Here is a 21,630-nt window from a genome sequence, read left to right as displayed (position 1 = left end):
CCCTTATGGCAGAAAGTGAAGAGGAACTAAAAAGCCTCTTGATGAAGGTGAAAGAGGAGAGTGAAAAGGTTGGCTTAAAGCTCAACTTTCAGAAAACGAAGATCATGGCATCTGGTCCCATCACTTCATGGCAAACAGATGGGGAAACAGTGGAAACAGTGTCAGACTTTATTTTTGGGGGCTCCAAAATCTGCAGATGGTGATTTCAGCCATGAAATTAAAAGACACTTACTCCTTGGAAGGAAAGTTATGACCAACCTAGATAGCATATTCAAAAGCAGAGACATTACTTTGCCAACAAAGGTCTGTCTAGTCAAGGCTATGGTTTTTCCAGTGGTCATGTATGGATGTGAGAGTTGGACTGTGAAGAAGGCTGAGTGCTGAAGAATTGATGCTTTTGAACTGTGGTGTTGGAGAAGACTCTTGAGAGTCCCTTGGACTGCAAGGAGATCCAACCAGTCCATTCTGAAGGAGATCAGCCCTTGGCTTTCTTTGGAAGAAATGATGCTGAAGCTGAAACTCCAGTTCTTTGGCCACCTGATGCAAAGAGTTGACTCATTGGAAAAGACTCTGATGCTGGGAGGGATTGGGGCAGGAGGAGAACGGGACGACAGAGGATGAGATGGCTGGATGGCATCACTGACTCTATGGACGTGAGTTTGAGTGAACTCCAGGAGTTGGTGATGGACAGGGAGGCCTGGCGTGCTGCGATTCATGGGGTCGCAAAGAGCCAGACACGACTGAGCTACTGAACTGAACTGAACTGAACTGAGGACACCACTTATTAGACCCGCACTGTGGATGGATGCCCTGTGTGTGTGAACGATAGCCTAGTTGTTGTTTGTTCAATCAGTCGTGTCCAACTCTGTAACCCCATGGACTGCAGCATGCCAGGCTTCCCTGTCCTTCAACATCTTCCAGAGCTTGCTCAAACTCGTCCATTGAGTCGGTGATGCCATCCAACCATCTCATCCTCTGTCGTCCCCACGATACAGCCTGGTATCTTGTGCCTATTTGGTTTGGTAGGTTTGGGGACCATCTGAAATATTGTCTCTGTACCTCTCGTGATGCATTGCCTTTCAGACGCGTGAAACCCCGCCCCAGTACTCAGAGCCTAGGGACACCCCTTCCGGCAATCCTCTGAGGTTGAACTTTGCCAGAGTTGGGCAGATAATTAGCCTGTGCTCTAGAGCTGGGGAGCCACAACTACTGAGCCCAAGCCCTAGAGGGGCCCCTTGCCAGGGCCTGGAACTCCGTAAACTACATTACCCGGAAGGCAGTGCGCCGCCTCCTACAGCACAGAACCAATGAAGCATCAGAAGAGAGGCAGTTTGGTTCTAGAGGACCGCGCCTGGGCGGTCCTTCCGGCGTCAACCGCAAGCGACTTCCTGTGAACTCAGTACACATTTGGTGAAATCGGTTCCCTGGTGGGGATCTTGGGAACCCTGTGCCGCCTTGAGGTATAGCGAGCTGGGTAGGCGCTGGTACAGCTGTCCTGAGGCGGATCTGAGGCTCGGCGTGGGCTCCATTCGGCCAGAATGCCCCTCCTTCGCCTACCGACTCGGCTGGAACGGCTGCGTGGATGAGTACGATTGAGGTAAATGCTTTGACCTCTGGACCCCTCGGCCAGCGTTTTGTTTTTTGTATTTTTTTTTAATACTTTTATTTTGCTATTGCTGCGCTGGCCTTTCTCTAAGGGCGGAGAGTGGGGTCTACTGTCTGTTGTGGTGCTCGGGCTTCTCATTGCGGAGCCGGGACTCTAGGGCTTGGGCTCAGTAGTTGTGGCTCCCCGGCTCTAGAGCACAGGCTAATTATTTGTGACACAGAGGGATCTGCAGCATGTGGGATCTTCCCGGATCAGGGATGGAACCCATGCCTCCTGCATGTGGACTCCAATTCTACTGCTGAGCCATTGAGGCAGCCCCCTAGTGGCTCGGACGGTAGAGTTGGCTTGCAGTGCCAGAGACCCAGGTTCAATCGCTAGGTCTGGAAGATCCCAGGGAGAAGGAAATGCCTGGAAAATCCCATGGACGGAGGAGCCTGGCAGTCTACAGTCCATGGGGTGGCAAAGAGTCGGACACGACTGAGTGACTTCACTTTCAACTCTTCATTTTTTAAAAAATGTTTTCTTTTTAGTCATATATTTGGATGCGCCAGGTCTTTGCGGCATGCAGGTTGAGGCATGTGACTGGGATCCTGACCTGGGATCCAACCAGGGACCCCTACATTGGGAGCACAGAGTCCTAGTTACAGGACCACCGGGGAAGTCCCTCAGCCAAGTCTTACCATTCTGTGGGACCTTCGTCCTTAACAGTGTTTTCTTGCAAGTGTCATATATTTCTATTTATTGTTTCCCCAAACGGTTGGTTTACCACATATAGAAATATGAGGTGTGTAGAAAAAATTGCAGAGAACCTCCTGGTAAAGTTGAATAAGCAGCTCTAAAATTAATATTCATTCTCTTCTCAAGCCAAGAAATTCAATATAGGGACTCTCCTGGAGGTCCAGTGGTAAATTGTCCGCCTTGCAATGCAGGGGAGGAGGGTTTGATTCCTTGTCAGAAAATTAGGAGGCTTCCCTGGTGGCTCAGATGGTAAAGAATCTGCAATGTGGAAGGCCCAGGTTTGATTCCTGGGTCGGGAAGATCCCCTGGAGAAGGGCGTGGCAACCCACTCCAGTATTCTTACCTTGAGAATCCCATGGACAGAGGAGCCTGGCAGGCTACTGTCTGTGGGGTTACAAAGAGCCCACACGACTGAAGCAACTTAGCACACATACACACAGGGAGCTAAGATCCCACATGCCTCAGAGCAACTAAGCCCATGAGCCACAGCTACTGAGCCCACATGAGGTAACTCAAGAGTTCCTGAACCACATGAAAAAGATCCTGAATGATGAAGTGAAGATCCCTAGTGTGGCAGTTAAGACCTGATGCAGCCAATTTAAAAGACAAAAAAGAAATGCAGTATAAATAGGATCCCGGAAGCTGCATAAATGTGGGTGTTCTAAAACAATTATCCCATCCCCCAAAAGTTAAAATTTTCTTTCATGGAAGCATTTCCTTGCTTTTCTTGATAAATTTGCCAGCTATGTGGAAATTACTCAAGGACTATGGCTTACCATCACTCCGTTGTTTTAAAACTCTTTTCTGAGTGGAATCACATAAATATAATGTATTTTCTTCATCTGCACAACTTGGCATGAGTTTATCCATGTTTTCATAGCTATTCATTTATTTTCCTTTTTTGTGCAGTATTCTATAGTATGAACATATGAGGACAGGGTCCTTATAAATTCAGCTGTTGAAGCTTCTTTTGTTTTTGTTTTGTTTTGGCATTTATAAACATTGCTATTGTAGATATACCTGCCATGTCTTCTGGGATATACCCAGCACACATTTGTGTAGCGTATATGTTAAAATTGTTATTTCATCTAAATGAATGTTTCCACTTTTTAGTCTTGTTTTATTCCTTGTTACTAATTTTTTTTAATTCCTTGTCACTAATTTTAACTTAGTTCTTTGAATAGCTTGATTACACTTAATCTACCTGTAGTTAATTTTGCTACACACTTATTATGCATTAGGTACATTTACAGTTTTACGTTACACACCCATGTAAAGAGTTTTTGCTTTTTCAGTCATTGTACTCTTCCAATATTTATTATTTATAAGTTATTTAAATCTACTCCAGTACTATTGCCTGGAAAATGCCATGGACAGAGGAGCCTGGTAGGCTACAGTCCATGGGGTCGCAAAGAGTCGGACACGACTGAGCGACTTCACTTTTCACTTTCACTTTAAGTCTTTACTCGGGTGATATCAGAAGAGAAAATGATGAAGATATCTTGTTAAAATATTTGTTATAAGGGGGACAAAGTGAATCATATTAAGGGTAATAAGTTATAAGGCTTTGAATCCATATCAAGATGTTTTAGAATCCAAGAAGATTTACAAATGATCTCTCTGAACATTGGTGGGAAAAAACCCGTATGGATTTATCAAAGAATATGAATAAAAAGTACATGTTCTTCAATTCTGTTGTATAATGTAATAATAACTTCAAATAAGAGTTTAATATATGAATTATGTAAGCTGAAATTTTATATCCAACAATTTTTAACATAACTGTTGGGGGAATGTGTAGTTTCCTCGGTTCTGTCTTGCCACAGCAAAAATTTGAAGCAATGGATGGATCAGCGTTACAGGTTGGGGTTACAGATCCGTTTTATTTGGCAAGCAAAGAAAAATGATCCTCAAGGCTTGAGAGCAGGCCGACCCAAAAAACACGAAGAGAGTAGAAGCCAGCTGTTCAATTTTGGCTCCTTTTTTATATGTTTTTTCTCCTCTCCCTGAGCCTGCCCTATGTAAATTGGGCTAGCCAGGAGGGCTGTTTGCTTTGCCTGAGGTTCTCACTCCCGTCCTCAGACCTTCCTTTGTTCTATTTTCAAAGGCTTTTCCCTTCTTTGTCTTTTAGCCACTACCATTCTGGACTCCTTTTTCCTATTCTAACTACCTATCATAACCAATGGCACCCCACTCCAGTACTCCTGCCTGGAAAATCCCATGGACGCAGGAGCCTGGTGGGCTGCAGTCCATGGGGCTGCTAAGAGTTGTACACAACTGAGCAACTTCACTTTCACTTTTCACTTTCATGCATTGGAGAAGGAAATAGCAACCCACTCCAGTGTTCTTGCCTGGAGAATCTCAGGGACGGGGGAGCCTGGTGGGCCGCCGTCTATGGGGTCTCACAGAGTCGGACACGACTGAAGCGACTTAGCAGCAGCAGCAGCAGCAACATAACCAAAGTAAACTTTGAAAGAGAAGTATAAGAACTCCTGGTCACTTGTTGTGGCCAGCTACAAGTGAGAAGAAGAGGAAAATGTATTATTGACAAGGGAGAAGCAAGAAAATCAAATGGAGGTGTCAGACCTGGACATACAGGAAGACTTAATTTTGATATTTGTAGCCTCGGGTATAATAATGTAATATGACCTGCCACAACCATTTCCTCACCAACATGATTGCTTTCGTTTTGTCTCATTGAACTTCAGTCACACTATCCTCATACATGGTACTCAAACACACTGCACATGACTGATAGACTTTTCACTTGTATCTTCCACTTCTGGAAAGCCTTTTCTCTAGACATCCATATTACTTTATGGAAGAACTCCATAATATTTTCTGTCATCTTTTGCATGCTTTGTTTTATCCTTAAGTATTTCTCTTTGCCTTAAATATAAAATGTTTTATTCATGGCTATTCTTTTTTGACTATGTTGCTGATGGAAATTAAAGTTACATGGCCCTGCTCTTCTCACAGGTTTCACATTCAGCAGAACCTTTTATGGACTCTTCACTGATGAGTGGCAGGTGTTCTGGAATGTTACGCTGCTACTCTTCCTGGACCTGGTGTCTGGAGATCCTAGAGAAACCCTAAGTCCAGAGTTCCAAGTCCAGGCCAGAGGTTATATGGAGGGATTCCCTTTTTGGCAGCCAGTGGACGGAGATGTGGAAAGTTGTCCTAGGTACAGGGGTAATCCGTGCAAATGCTTGAGCCTGTGATGGGGCGGGAGAGCTTTAGGCCGTGTGGGTTCCGTGCAAATGCTTGAGCCTGTGATGGGGCGGGCGTGCTTTAGGACGTGTGGGTCTTCGTTAATGTCTGGTAAGAACAGAGAGCAAGAGGGCCAGAGTCGGGCCTAAACTGCTAGCCTGAGAAGGTGAGTTTCTGTTCTGAGAATGATGGCAGATGTGGAATTTTTGGTACAGAGGGGAAAAGTAATGTGACTTAGGTTTAAAGAGGCTGCCCCTGGCTGCAGAGGACTCAATAGACTGGGGAAGAGGAAGACAGGCAGATAGCAAGGAGGCTATTGTAATCACCCTGATGAGCAGTAGTTGTGCCTAGATCAGAGTGATAGATATGGAAGTAGGAGAAATATTTGGCTCCTGAATTTGTTTTTAAAGTTTAACAGTAGACTAGATTTTATAATGTGGAGTGAGTCACAGATGACTCCAAAGGCTTTTTTCCCTTTACATCTGGAAGGGTGGTAGTGTTATCAGCTGAGATGGGGAAGTCAGCAAGCAGAATCCCTTTCTGTGAGACTGTTAGGAATTGGGTCTTGTGTTGAGTCTCAGATGTTCCAGTGACTCCTGCGTATAGGAGACCAGTGGATGGCTGAACTTGCAGATCTAGAGTGCTGGGGAGTCTTCAGGATGCCATTAGGGGACAAGGGAAGGTGGGGGGCTTTTACAAAGGTCATCAGCAGGAAGATAGGGGGTGGGAAAGTCCAGCATGTGGTCCAGGTATTTATGAGATAGTGCTTATGAAATTGATGCAGAGGAAAAGCAGAAAAGGAGACGAAGTGATGCCAAAGTCAGGCTGCTGCTTATTGACCCTCCTGTGTACTCACTAGGTTTTTGTGGTGGAATTTGGGGAATTTATGATAAAATGTCAGATGAGTTTACCCACGATCTGCCAGCTGGGTGTGGATTTTGAATGATTATTATGTGAACAAAGATTGTAACTTTTGAAGAGACATAATGTGCAGTATGGAAGTGGAAACTGACCAGGGGTATTTAGATCTGAATGTTGTGACTGAGGATAAAGTCAAGAACAAGGTTTAGTGGGGAATCCTTCAGAACAGGGCTAGGGAGCTGCCAGTGGAAAGTGGGTGAACAGTGGGGTTGTGTTGTATTTGTCAGGCACTTTCTGAATGTTCAGGAGATGAGGGGAAGCTGGAGACATGCCAATTTTGTGAACCAGGTGGCAGTGATCAGGGTCAGATATATAGTCCACTGAGTGATATGCTTGTGGGGAAGGTGTGTGAACTAACTTCCTGAGGTACTAGGAGTCTGAGAGAAAGGTGGGCCTAAGTTTCTGTGTGTCTGGGAGACATGATCCTGGGAACTGTGGCTGTTGTTTTACAAGAAAGGGAAGGGGCCCTGCATGCCAGGCCCACCACACAGATAGCCTCTGTCTATCCACCTGCCTGTAGTCACTGAGAACTGTACCTAGTATGCGAGGAAGGATGAAGTGTTTTGGGTACCACTGCCCTCTATGTTAGGAAATGGGAGGATGATGATGCCAGAGTTAGGGTGGGCTGGGGTTGGTTGATTATGGGGTCCTGGGGAGAGAAGCTGCTTATGCACACATCTCTTCCCATCATCACAGGGCCCTGTGACCTTTGAGGACATGGCTGTGTACTTTTCCCAGGAGGAATGGAGGCTCCTTGATGAGGCCTAGAGATGCCTGTACCATGATATCATGCTGGAGACCTTTGTACTGGTTGCATCCTTGGGTAAGGCCCTCACCCTTGTCCCAGCATCCTGGGCAGGTATCTGACTTTCCCCTTTTTTCCAAGCTCAAATCTGTTCTCTTCATAGCTGGACCATGGTTGCCTGTCTGGTACTGCTTCCCTGTCCTCTGTTTTGCAGGTACTAAGGCTGAGTGAGTGTGTGTCCCACCTCCTTTCACAGGTAGTCCCAATACCAGTGGCTCTGAAGTTTTCTCAGTGAAGATTGTCTAAGTCAAAAGACTTGGGATAAATTCACTGGATTCTCAGCCACTCACTGCCAGTTTGACTCAGTTGACCCCTGCATCTCTGTGCTCCAGGTTCTGCCTTGATCCAACTCCATTTCCTGGAGCCTGACTGACCAGGAATTATTGGAACCAATGTGGGACTATCTGTGGGGTCCACTTGGCTGTTGCTGCCAGACTGTCCTGTGGAGACGTCCATTATTGCACAGCACTGGTTTTCTAACCTGCCTGAGCTCCCTTGTCCTCAAAATAGTCCCATGGTTTTATTCCTTCTGTGTCAGACACATATGTGTGATGGGGCTGCCCATTCTACCAAAATCTATGTGAAATTCCTCCTCATATCTCTAGTTTCAGGTTGTTGGCATGGAATAAAGGTCAAGCAGAGAACTTCAGAGCAGCATGTTTCTGTAGAAGTGCCACAGAGAAATACCTCAAAGATAGACCTCTCCACCCAGCCTCTCCCTGGGACATGTGTAGCCTGAATGTAGAAGGTGGTGTGTGTGTAGCTGAGGACATGGGAATAAACCCCGGCCAGACCCTGTGTGGAGCAGGTTTGAAATTTCAGCAGAACAGTGGAGATAAACTCTTTAGAAGAGGCGCGGGTAAGGCCTTTATGAAGACATGCACAGTCCATGCCCTGGGGAAGGCTTTTATGTGCTGTGAGGCTAGGAAGGATTTCCCGGGTATCTCTCGCTATTTCCAGCAGTAGATTGTTTTTTTTTTCATCTTTTATTTTATTTTATTTTTAAACTTCACAACATTGCATCAGTTTTGCCAAACATCGAAATGAATCTGCCACAGGTATACCTGTGTTCCCCATCCCGAACCCTCCTCCCTCCTCCCTCCCCATACCCTCCCCCTGGGTCGTCCCAGTGCACCAGCCCCAAGCATGCAGCACCGTGCTAGATTAAATTGCAAAAGGGCACTGAGTTTTTGGAACTTTCTCATAATGGACAAAGGCAGCATAAATGCCACGAATGTGGGAAAACCTCCCAAAAGGCCAAGCTTGCTCAGCACCAGAGAGTCCACACTGGAGAGAGGCCTTATGAATATGCTGAATGTGGGAAAGCCTTCAGCTATGAATATGTATTTGTTTGGCACTGGAATGTCCACACTAGAGAAAGGCCCTATGGGTGCAGTGAACGTGGGAAAGCTTTTAGTGACAAACATGTACTTGTATGGCACCAGTGAATTCACTGGAGAAAGGCCTTACAAGTGCAGTGAATGTGGGAAATCCTTCTGTTGCAAATACAGACTTACTCAGCCTCAGAGAGTCCATGTCCATACTGGTGAGAGGACTTAGGAGTGCTGCGAATGTGGGAAAACCTTTACCTGTAAACCCATACTTTTTAAGCACCAGGGAATCCACACTGGAGAAAGGCCTTACAAGTGCAGTGAATGTGGGAAAGTCTTTAGATGTAATTCCAGCTTTGCTATATAGAAGAATTCATACAGGAGAAAGGCCTTATGAAGGTAGGGAGTGTGGAAAGCTATTTAGCCAAAGCTCCCAACTTGTTGTACACCAGAGAACTCACACTGGAGGCAAGCCATATGATTGTAGTGAATGTGGGAAAAGCTTCACCCCTAAAAGCAAACTTGTTCAGCACCAGAGAGTTCACACTGGAGAGAAGCCTTATGAATGCAGTGAATGTGGAAAAGTCTTTAGGTTCATATCCAGCCTCAGTAAACATAGAAGAGTTCACACTGGAGAAAGGCCTTACAAGTGTAGTGAATGTGGAAAGTTCTTTAAGCGAAGCTCCCACCTTAAAGTGCACTACAAAATTCATACTTGAGCAAAGACGTATTACGAGTGCAGTGAATGTAGGAAATGTTTTAGCCAAAGCTCTACTCTCATTACGCATCTGAGTTCACACCAGAGAAAAACCACACAAGTGCACTAAATGTGGAGAAGTCTTTAGCCAAAGCACCCAACTTAATTAACACCAAAAAGTTCACACCACAGAAGTGCAGCACCAGCACAGCAAGTGGGGGAATATTTTTTGTCAAATGTGTGCTCTAACTCAGCGCCAGAACCTAACAGCCCATAGAGCAGTGTAGTGAATGTAAAAAAGCTTTGAGCCGAAGGTCTAACCTTGTTTGTCATCAGAACACTCATACTGGAGAAAGGCCTTCAAATGAGATGAGGAGAGAAGAGAATGAGCTGTTGCCTTAGTTAATACATCTTGCTGAACTGGCTCTGTGAGGGACTTCTCAACTGTAAGTTGAATGTCACCTGTGTGCACGGCCCTAATGTGGAGATGGTCTGTGGGTACCCAGTTCCTAGGAAACTTTGAGGAGCTAGGCTGTGACCTCCCAGGGCCCTTGACAGACCTCGTGTCATTGTGACTTTCTTACCTCTACCAAGTGGCAGATCCTCATACTGGGCATCTACCAAGTGGCAGATCCACATACAGTGAGATCAGTGTAGGTAGACCTTTGTGCTCTCCTGTACCCTAGAGGGAAGCATAAGTGGCCTGAGGACTTGGGTGGTGTCACGCTCTTAGGTCCTGTCAACTGCATAGGACACAGCCTAAGCAGCTTTGCCAGTCTGGTTCTGCTGGAAGCTCATAGAGGTTTACATTATTTGGTGGTATTGGATCATTTTATGCTCAGGATGGATTTTCTAGCTCCAAGTCACCCTTTGGGGAACTGCCTCATTTTGCACTACTTTGTGTAAAAATAAAGACTATTGCTTAACACAACATGCGTCTTTGGTGTTGTTCACTTTGAGACTGCTGTTAAGAACCACATTGGACTATCAGGATGAAGAGGAACAAGTTTTGTGGGTGTTCTAAATTTTGTGTACTTCATTGGGAATGATAATGGCAGAGAACAGAATTCAGTCTAGTTTGATCTAATTTACACTGTTGTCCAAGGTCTCCTGGGGTAGACTGCAGGGTTCTGTGGGACTAATGTGACCAGATGTCAGAATTTTGGGTAGGTCTTCAGGTCACCCTGAGATGAGGACAGTTGTGAGCAGCACCAGTGTTTTGTTTTGTTTTGTTTTGTTTTTGGAGCTGCATAAGTTGTCTTTTCACATGAGATGTCACATCATGCCCCCAGTATTGTTTAAGGGAAGAAGGTCCCTAGGCCCAGCCATAGCAGAGCCACATGCCACAATGTCCACAACTTGGGGCTGGTGTTGCTCAGTGTTAACTTACAGACACTGGGTGGGAATCATACTTGTTGCAGAAACAGGCATAGAGTTAATAGGAACTGAGAGACTGGCAAACAAGGAGGGGCACACCTTTTCTAAAGCTGCATCCACAAATGTTCCCATGGCTGTTTATGATAAAGTTTTTGCCAAAATTCTCAGATGTTACAGAACTGGTTTTGGCGTCATATAGCATCTGCAGATTGTTTATCTAAGGCCATTACTGCACAGTGAAGACAGTGGGGAATAACAGCAGAAATCCTGTAGTCCAGGCATGTGATTTTTAGGACCCAGACAGAGTTCCTGGATAACTTTGATTGCTCACCAGTCTTCATTGCTACTCTGACAGAATCCCTCCCATGAGACCAAGAGAGAGAATGGATTTGAGGTGTGATAGCCAGAGTTCTCCTTTTCCAAAAAGATTCCGATTTTTATGTGAAGTCAATTTTTATACAGATTTAATTGAGCTTATGTATAGTTGGTCTGCACTGAATAGAACATCCCTAAATTGTCCAACTTGCTAAGTTTCAACCACGCATGGAACCATCATCATAACAAACATCCATCACTACCTGTAGAGCCCCTATGTGTGTACTGAATGTGACAAAGCTTTGAGCCAAAGGTCTAACCTCATTTGTCACCAGTATGCTCATACTAGAGAAAGGCCTTCAAATGAGATGAGAAGGAAACAAATGAGCTATCTCCTTAGTTAATACATCTTACTGAACTGGTTCTGTAAAGGACTCCTCAACTGTAAGTTGAATGCCATCTGTGTGCACACCCCTAGTGTGGAGATGGCCTGTGGGTACATCTCCAATTCAGTAACTCAATGTTTTCCAGAACTTTAATATCATTGGAGTGTTTAATGTTTACTTTTTTATTTGTCATTTTCTTTCTACATGCATAGTTACTTTAAGAATCATCCAAGTTGCCAATGTGAATAATTTTTTTCTGATAAATATATTATTTGGGTAGACCATCGTTTAACTGTTTATCCATTCATCTGTTAAAGGATGGGGTTTTGTGGTTTGTTTCCAGTTTGCCTGCCACAAGTAAGCAAACAAGTAAATAAAATCCTTTATATGGACACTTGGTTTCATGTTCTAAAATGAATGACTACCCATTTGCATTCCCATTGACAGTGTTCAATTCCCCGTTATTCCTCACCAGTAGTGGTTGGTATGGTTAGTATTTTAAATATTACCTGTTTTAAAAGTATGGAGACTATTATCTGATTGCATTTCCCTACTAATTCATGATGTTGGACTTTTTTTTTTCATTTGCCAGATAATCTGAGAAGACAATAAGTGTGTTGGAACTTCAGTTTTCTTCACTGAATGACTTGGCTAGGTTCTCAGAACATTATTCGCCACTTTATACTCCTAATATTAACATACTTGACATACATAAAAATATTTACTCATTTTTACATAGGACATTTAGCCCCACCCTGCCTCATTTAACTTTTAAATAATTCAAAGTGTATTTCCAGACTTTGACACTTTTTCATAATTTTCATAATTTAATCAAATACAGGAATCTCCTGCTTTCCAAAGTTCAGATTACATCACTTGTGTTTTATACAAGACACATTAGTACATGTTTTTATGAAATCCAAAGAAACTTCCGAAGTATTTTAATCACTTTTATGAAAAAAGCCATAACACCATATTAATGGCTGTTCATTGGGAAAACCGAAGTGGTGTATCAGAATTCTGAGAAAGAAGGGAATATTTCTGCTTTATGACATCTCAGTTTATGAAACATTTCCTAGGAAAGCTGTTCATTGGGATAGCAGGAGCAATCTGTAATTAAGCTCAAGTCACTAAACCGTATTCATTTTCTATGGCTGCTATAATGAATAACCACAAAGTTGATGGTTTCAGACGAAACATGAATTATTTTACTCTTCTGGACGTCAGAAGTCTAAATCACTTTCACAGGGATAAAGTCAAAGTGTGACTAGGGGCTTGGTCTCTCTGGAGGCTCTAGGAATGAATTGTCCTTGCCTTTTCCAAAGTCTAGAGCTGCATTCCTTGTGTTTGACGGCTGAAGACCACTTCCTTCCAAGACCAGCAGTGCAGCATTTCAGTCATCAAATCGCCTTCCTCTACCTGTCTTTTACGAGGAGACCTTGGAGTCCATCTCCGGACAAACATACTTTTGGGGTAATCTCCTCTCCAAATCCCTAATCGAGTTGGCAAAGTCTCTGACCATATAAGGTAACCTAAGTTCCAAAGATGACCCAGTTGTCTTCGGGGAATATTCATCAGCCTGCCGCTTTGAGTCTAAGTCCTTTAAAATGTGTTTGTTTTCAGGTATATTCATTGCAATCATAATGCAAAATATTACTTGTAGGTGTCTATCATAAATGTCTTTGACCTCTAAGTATGTATGACCTCATAATTTTTCCAAAATGTTGACGTCACTAAGTCCTCTACCTGTACCACATTCTCAATTTCAAGTTCTTAAAATTTTAGAATGCTTGATGCCCTGTGTGGCAGGACTCCCTACGCGTGCTGACACCTCCTTTTTCTGTCTTTGAGAAGAGTGGTTTCACGGATATCTGGGTGCGTCCCCTTTAAGAAGTGTGAATCCCGCCAGTAACTCGGAGCCTTGGAAAATTGCTTCCCAGCCACCGACCAGGGTCAGGCGGAACTTTCCTGGCAGTCTGGAGCACCGAACCTAGCCGTGGCAGACAGCGGAGTTAACTACATTTCCCTGAAAACAAAGCGCAGCCCGTGTGGGTCACTGGGCCAATGAAAACCCGGGGCTGAGCCACTTCCGTTCTGTAAGAAGGCGTCTGGGCGGGTCTTCCGGCCGGTCCCGCGGGCGACATTTTTAAACTCCAGCCTGATTTCGTGTGTGGAACTTCAGAATTTGGCCGGCCTGAGGTGAAGGAAGGCAGGAGGGCGCTGTGCCCGCTGCTCTCACGGGGTCTGAGGCTCTGCGCGGCGCCATCCGGCCTGACTCTGACTTGGGACAGAGACAGGCGCCGCGGGCCCAGGCCCCACCTTCGCCCTCAGGCTCAGCTGAGACGGCCGAGCTGACAGATCCGCTTCAGGTAAACGCTGCGCCCTCCGAGCTCTCAGCCAACTCTTCTCATTCTGCGGTATTTTTGTACTTACCTGTGTTCTCTTTCAAGTATCCTGTGTATGTTTTCATTTCTTAACCAAAACCTAGGTTTTTCTAATTTTGAAATATGACCTGCTTGGGAGAAAATAAATGCTTCTGACCTACGTGCAGTTGAAAAACCAGCTGTTATTAATAGCCGTTCAATGCTCAAATCAAGAAATGAGGCACAAGTAGGACCCAAAAGCCGCCGGTGGAGCTCCTTCCAAAACTATTGTCCCGTCTCCCAAATGTTAAGATGTTGTCTTTTGTTTCAAGTGAGCGGGTTTTTTTGTTGTTGTTTGTTTGTTGCTTTCTTGATTGTTTTGCTTCTTACACGTCTCTAGTGGTAGAACGTGCCTGCCCGTGCAGCAGACATAAGTGACGTGGGTTCCATCTCTGGGTCAGGAAGATCCCCTGGAGGAGGAAGTGGCAACCCACTCCAGTATTCTTGCCTGGAGAATCCCATGGACAGAGGAGCCTGGCGCGCTACAGTCCGTAAGGTCGCAAAGAGTCGGACACGACTGAAGCGGCTTAGCGCACACACATAGTTTTGCCAACTGTGTGGAGAATATTCGAGGACCGTAGTTGCCCTTTGCTCAGTTGCTTTAAAACTTTTACAACTGAAATAAAAAAAGTATTAAGTGTTTTTGTTTTTGTTTTCTTTTGGAGAAGATGGTGTGACGTCACCCATTTTTTCGTGTCTATCCGCTAATTTTCTTTACTTTTGCAGTATTATATAGTGAGTGTATAGTCTATGGGGCTTCTGAGGTGGCGCTAGTTGTAAAGAATCCACCTGCCAGTTCAGAAGACACAAGAGAAGCAGGTTCGATCCCTGGATATGGAAGGTCCCCTGGTACCCTATTCCAGTATTCTTGCCTGGAGAATCCCGTGGGTAGAGGAGCCTGGTGGGTAACAGTCCATGGTGTCACAAAGAATCAGACAGGACTGAGTGACTGAGCACATACATTATATGAGTAAGATGTCTTTATAAAATCAGCTGTTGAAGGCTTTTTTGGTCAGCTTTCTTTATTTATAACCATTGCTATTCCAGCCATAACTTCTTTGCCTTCTGTTGTGTGTTAAGGACATATCTGTCTAGCATATATGTTAAAATTATTATTGTATTTAAATGAATATTTCCACCTTTTGATCTTATTTTGCTCCATCTTACTAATTTTAACTTAGTTCTTTGAATGAGATGATTATACTTATTTTTAATGGATCCCGTAGTTGTATTTTCACACTCTCTTTTTGCATTATGCCTACCTAACAGTTCTGCAGTATACAGCCATTTAAGAATTTTTCTTCTCTTTCAGTGATTGTACTCTGCTAATATTTATTTCACCGTGACGTGATGCTCCTCTGGTAGTTTCGGAAGAAAATGATTATTTTGTAAAACACTTGTTTTAAAAGGAGGATTAAATGAATCATTGTAAAAATAAAAACTTATAATGCTGGGAATCCTTACCAAGATACTTAGAACCCAAGAAGGTATTTTCATGTTTATTTAAAGAGGATTGAACAGAGATCAGGTCATATAGGTTCTTTCCTTTGTCTTAAGTTTAAAGAGTCATCAGTGATGTCCAGTTATCTCAAACTGTTGGAAGCCACACACATTTACTCTGATTCTAGCAATAATCCCTTTCTCACAGATTAATTTTCTGGAGCCATTTTCTTCTTGTAATTCTCTCTCTCTGTCTCTCTCGTGTGTGTGTGTGTGTGTGTGTGTGTGTGTGGTTGCAGTGCTTGGCTTGTGGAATCTAGGTTCCCCAACCAGGTATAGAACCCAGGTCCACTGCAGTGAAAGTAGCACATTCTAACCACTGGGCAGCCAGAATTCTGAGATCCATTTTCAAAGCGAAGTCAGTGGTGTTTCCATTCTCTACAACAGGAGAAAAAAGCTTGTAGGAAGTTAATCTGTTTGAACATTTATGGGGGGAAAAACTGGATATATTAAAGAATATCGTTCAAGTATAAGTTTTTTAAAAAATAATCTTTAAGATAACCAAAGTAAAATTAGAAAAGGAGTATAGGAACTCCTGTCCAAATGTTGGGTCCAGCTACAAGCTATGAGAGGAAAAAGTTATTATTGGCAAGGGAGAAATGGAAGAATGGAATCAAATGGCAATGTCAGAAAGAGCTCTGCTTAATTTTTATATGCATGGCTTGGGGCTATAATAGCTCTATATGACCTGCCACAAGCATCTCCTATCTAACCAGGTAGCTTACTCTTTGGATCATTGGGCTCCAGTCGTACTAGCCTCATGGAGCTACTCAGACACATCAGACATGAATCTAATAGAAAGGCTTTGCACTTATTAGTCCCACTTCTAGAAAACCTTTTCTGAAGTCAGACGTATGACCTTATGGCACAACTCCATAACATTTTCTGCCCTCTTTATGATTTAGTTTTCTATTGAGTAATTTGTCTTCACCTGAAATATTGAATAGTTATCTCATTAATCTTTCTTGTCTTTGTTGCTGATGGGAATTAAAGTTACATGGCACTACTCTTCCCACAGGTTCCATGTTCAACAGAACAACTTATGGACTCTTCACTGGTGAGTGTTGGTGTTCTGAAAGATTTTTCTGCTGCTTTTCGTGAACTTGGTGTCTGGACACCCTAGAGAAACCCTGAGTGCAGAATTCCAAGTCCAGGCCAGAGGGTATATGGAAAGATTCCAAATTTGGCAACCAGGGGACTGAAATGTGCAAGATTGTATGTATAGGGGTTACTATGTCCAAATGCTCGAGGATGCAATTGAGATGAGTGTATTTTAGGACTGTTGGGTCTCTGTTTATGCAGTAGGAACAGAGAACAAGGGAACCAGGGTCAGGGCTAGACTGGTAGCCTGATAAGATGAGTTTCTGTTCTGAGACTGATGGCAGAAATGGGATTTTTGTAATAGAAATGAAAAGTGATATTACTTAAGTTTCAAGAGGCTGCCTCTGGGAGCAGAGTGCACAACAGCCTGGTGGAGAGGAAGACAAAGAAACATAGAAGCTGTCTTAATTTTCCAGATGTACATGGCTCTAGCTGCACCAAAGTGGTGTATGTGGAGATATGAAAACTACTTGGTTTCTACTTTTTCTAAGTAAAGGCTGATCAGATTTTCCAATGTGAAGGAATCACATGCTTCCAAAGTTTTTTCCATTTGCATCTGGAAAGGTGGAAGTGCCATCAACTGATTTGGGGAAGTCTGGTAAGAGGACTTTTCAGTGAGAATATTAGGAATTGAGTTTTGGCCCTGTTAAGCCTCAGATGTTGCAGTGGCTCCCAAGTGTAGGAGACAAGTGGATGGCTGAACATGTAGATCTAGAGTAATGGGGAGGCTTTTGGATGCCATTAGGGGACAGAGGAGACACAGACAGACAAAGAAGTGGAGTGGTCATCAGCAAGAAGGGAAGGGGAAGGGGAAGGCCAGTTGGTAAGTCAGCTTTCTGTGGGGAAAAGCTATGATACTGATGTGGAAGAAAAGCAGAAATGAGATAAATTGATAGCAAAGTCATGCTGGTGCTAATTTATTCTCCTCTGACTCACTAGGCTTTTGTGGTAGAACTTGGGAAGCTTGTGACACAATGTCACAGTTTCTTTAGGCTGTGTTAAGTGGGTGTGGATTTTGAATGGGTGTTATATGAGCAAAGATGGTAACTGTTAAAGAGACATAGTGCAGTATGGAAGTGGAATCTGACCAGAGGTATTTAGATTTTGTGTGTTGTGACTGAGATAAAGTCAGGATCAAGGCCTGGTGGGAAAGCCAACTTGGTGGTCCATATGGTGAAGATGGGGGTCAGATGTCTGAGAATGTCCACTGAGTGATATGATATGCATGTAGGGAAGGTGTGTGAACTAATTGACTGAGGGCTCTGTAGTAGGACTTTGAGAAGGGTGGGTTCAAGTTGTTGGTGTCTGGAGTGGATCACCTGGGGACTGTCAGACTGTTGTCTTGCAGGAGAGGAAAGGGGCTCTGCATGCCAGGCCCACAGCCAGAGTTTTGGGTACCACTGCCCTCTAAATTAGGGAGCCAGGGAGGATGATGACACCAGAGTGAATGTGGATTAGGGTTGGGGGTGTTCTTAGGGTCCTAGGGAAAGAGGCTGCTCATGCACACATCTGTTCCCATCATCATAGAGCCCTGTGACCTTTGAGGATGTGGCTGTTTACTTTTCCCAAGAGGAATGGAGGCTCCTTGGTGAGGCCCAGAAATTCCTGTACCGCGATGTCATGCTGGAGACCTTTGCACTGGTTGTGTCCTTGGGTAAGGCCCTCACCCCTATGCCAGCATCCTGGACAGGTCTCTGCCTTTCCCCTTTTCTCTAAGAGCAAGTCTGTTCTGTTCACAGCTAGACAGTGGGCACCTCTGTATTATTTCTTCCCTGTCCTCTGTGTTGTGGGTACCAAGCCTGAGTGAGTGTGTGTTCCACCTCCTTTCACAGGTGGCCCCAATGCCAGTGGCTGAAGTTTTCTCAGCAAAAATTTTCTGGATCATAAGCCTTGGAGTTAGCTTAGTGATTTCCATTCATTTCAGCTTCTCCCTGTCAAGTTGACTCTGTAGACCCTTGTACCTTTGTGCAGCTTCTGCCTCCTTCCTGCTGACATTTCTTTGGGCTTCACTGTTTCAGGAATTGTTGGGACCCAGCATGGTCACCATTTATGGGGTGCATATAGCTATGAGATTCAAAGATTATTTTTATCATTATTTTTTTCTTGAATTCTTTTGAGATTGGTTGTTTTCCCATGGGAAACTGTCTTGTTCTTTTCTTAGAATGTGGATCTTCTAAGTCCCATGTTGTTGTCCAGTTGAAGCTGGGAGGAGAACCTTGGGTATAGGAGAGAGTGGACATGATTCCAAGCACAGGAAGCAGGGCTCAAAATGGGTCTGGTCCTGATGATTGGCATCACAGGGAGCAGTGACGTTGTGGCTGGATTCAGTCAAATTTTGAATATGTCCTGGCCCCAACACTGTTTGTGGTCTAAGACCAGTGACTTGTTATCTCATTTCTGTTTCTTCTCCATTCTTGACACATTCCCCCTGTGATTTCTACCCTGGCTTCCAACCCAGGATTATCCCTCACCTCTTTGGCTTCCACTCCTCATTGTTCCTCAACATCCTCACTCTAATGCTTTCCATTGTTTGCCTATGCTTACTGTGTCATAAAACCTGCACCTCTCCTTAATATAGTCCTGAACACCAGCTACTCAGTGACACAATATCCTGGGCCTTGACATAGCTTTCCACACAGCACACATGTGTCACCAGCAGCCAAGGCCCTGGTGAAAACCATTCCTGTAGGAGTGCATTGTGAACCCCTGGCTCCTCCATTTAATATCCACCCTCTTGTGTCTTTTGCCTGGTGAGTCCTTCCTGTTCTGTGATGTGTAGAAGCCCAGTTCTACAGATTGGGGCTTTTCCTTACCTGCCCACAGCTCCTTGTCCTGAACTAGTCCCATGGATTTATTCTTTCTATGTCAGACACATATGGTGCAAAACATCTGCCTTTTTAAAAACCTTTTCCTACATTAAGTTCACCCGCATTTTTCTGATTTCAGGGTGTTGTCATACAGCAGAGGATGAACAAACACCTTCTGAGCAGAATGTTTCTGTAGAAGTGCCACAGAGAAATACCAAAAAGACAGACCTGTCCAGCCAGAAGGTCTGTCCCTGGGACATGGGTAACCTGGCCTTAGAAGGTGGTTTGTGTGGACCCCAGGTCCTGCGAACAAACCCTGGCCAGACACTGTGTGGGACAGATGTGAAATCCCACCAGCATGGTGGAGAGAAGCTCATGAGAAGAGATTTGGGTAAGGCCTTAATGAGGAACTGCACAGTCCATGCATTGGAGAAGGCTTTTAAGTGCCAAGAGGCGAGGAAGGATTTCCCTGGTACCTCTGACCATGTCCAGCGCCAGGTTAAACCACAAATGATGGAGTTTGTAGCAGAGTTTCACAATGGAGAAAAGCGTTTCAAGTGCAGTGAATGTGGGAAACTCTTCTACCGGAAGTCCAGGCTTGCTCAGCACCATCGAGTCCACACCGGAGAGAAGCCTTATGAATGCGGCGAATGTGGGAAAGTCTTTCGATGCAGCTCCAGCCTTGCTATACATAGAAGGATCCACACAGGGGAAAGGCCTTATGAGTGTAGAGAATGTGGAAAATTCTTTAGGCAACACTCCCAGCTTGTTGTGCACCAGAGAATTCACACTGGAGCCAGACCATATGAGTGCAGTGAATGTGGGAAAACATTTAGTACTAAAACCAAACTTGATCAGCACCGGCGAGTCCACACTGGAGAGAGGCCTTATGAATGTGGAGAATGTGGAAGAACCTACACCTGTAAACGCATGCTTATTCAGCACCAGCTGGTCCACACTGGAGAGTGGCCTCATGAGTGCAGTGAATGTGGGAAAGCATTTAGATACATGGCCAGCCTTGTTATGCATAGAAGAATTCACAGTGGGGAAAGGCCTTATGAGTGTAATGAATGTGGGAAGTCCTTTAGGCAAAGAGCCCACCTTCAAGTCCACAATAGAATTCATACTGGAGCAAAGACTTTTGAGTGCAGTGAATGTGGAAAATGTTTTAGCCAAAATTCTATTCTTACTACACACCAGAGAGTTCACACTGGAGAAAGGCCTTATAAGTGCTGTGATTGTGGGAAATGTTTTAGCCAGAAATCTACTCTCATTAAGCACCTGAATTTACACTGGAGAAAAGTCACCTGAGTGTACCAAATGTGGAGAATTTCTTTAGCTATAGCACCTGAACAAGGAAAAAAAAAGCTGAAAAGTTCACAGCACAGAAAGACCCCACAAGTGCAACAAATATGGAAATATTTTCTGTCACAGGTCAGCTCTGATTGAGCACCAGACCCAGGAGTGCAGAGAATGTAGGAAAGCTTTCAGCTGAAGGTATAACCACATTGGTCACCAAAAAGTTCATACTGGAGAAAGACCTTCAAACCAAATGAAGAGAGAAGCCAATGAGCTGTCTCCTTAATTAATATATCTTACTTAACAGGCTCTATGAGGGCATCATCAGCCAAAAGCTGAATGCCATCCATGTGCACAGCCCTGGTGTGGAGAGGGCCTGTGGATACTTGGTTCTCTGGAAGCTTTAAGGAGCTAAGATCTACTTCCTAACCTGTGCAGCAGCCTTGCCAGACTTCATGTCACTGTGAATTTCTTCCCTCTACCAGATGGCAGATTCCTGTTCTGGTTGTCAGTCCCGAAGTGTGATCAGGGTAGGTAGACCTTTGTGCTCTCCTGTCCCTTAGAGGGAAGCATGTGTAGCCTGAGCACTTGGGTGACGTCATGCTCTTAGATCCTGTCAACTGCCTAGGATATGGCCTAAGCAGCTTTGATCTTGGGCATCCAGTCTGGGTTCTACTGGCAGCTCATAGAGGTTTACTTTGTTTGGTGGTATTGGGTTGTGTCATGTTCAAGATGGATTTTCTAGCTCCAAGTCACCCTTTGGGGAACTGCCTCATTTTGCACTGCTTTGTGTAAAAATAAAGACTATTGTTTAAGACAACATGCATCTTGGGTTTTGTTCACCTTCAGACTGCTGTTAAGAACCAAACTGGACTGTCAAGATGAAGAGTAAAAAAGTTTTATGGGTGTTTCAGACTTCGTATAATACCTCAGTTGGAATATGACAGAGAATAGTGTTCAGTCTAGTTTGGGTCTAATTTGCATTGTCCAAGGGCTCCTGGTATGGACTCCAGGGCTCTGTGGAACTAATGCTGTGACCTGGATGTTAGGATTTTTGATGGGTCCTGAAGGAATTTTTGATGGGTCCCAAGGCCACCTTGAGATGAGGACTGTT

The 21,630-nt window shown here is 44.3% G+C and overlaps 1 protein-coding gene and 1 pseudogene across 7 annotated transcripts; both read left to right on the top strand.

Annotated features, from left to right (window-relative positions):
* The first annotated feature begins 1,603 nt into the window (after positions 1 to 1,603).
* LOC133229782 (zinc finger protein 154-like) lies at positions 1,604 to 13,755 on the top strand (annotated as a pseudogene).
* Positions 13,689 to 21,336, top strand: LOC133229770 (zinc finger protein 239-like). 7 transcript variants are annotated; one of them, XM_061386513.1, is made up of 4 exons: positions 13,689 to 13,755; positions 16,328 to 16,366; positions 17,938 to 18,064; positions 19,357 to 21,336. In XM_061386513.1, the coding sequence occupies exons 2-4, from the start codon at positions 16,352 to 16,354 to the stop codon at positions 20,526 to 20,528; spliced, it is 1,314 nt and encodes a 437-aa protein (XP_061242497.1). In that variant the 5' UTR covers positions 13,689 to 13,755; positions 16,328 to 16,351; the 3' UTR covers positions 20,529 to 21,336. The 7 variants fall into 7 exon arrangements, with proteins under 7 accessions (XP_061242497.1, XP_061242493.1, XP_061242499.1 ...); XM_061386509.1 differs by having other exon boundaries at positions 13,693 to 13,755; positions 14,536 to 16,366; XM_061386512.1 differs by having other exon boundaries at positions 13,755 to 14,710.
* The last annotated feature ends 294 nt before the right edge of the window (positions 21,337 to 21,630 follow it).

This window comes from Bos javanicus, chromosome 18 (assembly GCF_032452875.1).
Source record: "Bos javanicus breed banteng chromosome 18, ARS-OSU_banteng_1.0, whole genome shotgun sequence".
Taxonomy (NCBI): domain Eukaryota; kingdom Metazoa; phylum Chordata; class Mammalia; order Artiodactyla; family Bovidae; genus Bos; species Bos javanicus.
Note: the sequence above shows the minus strand (reverse complement) of the source record. Positions and strands in the feature narration are given on the sequence as shown.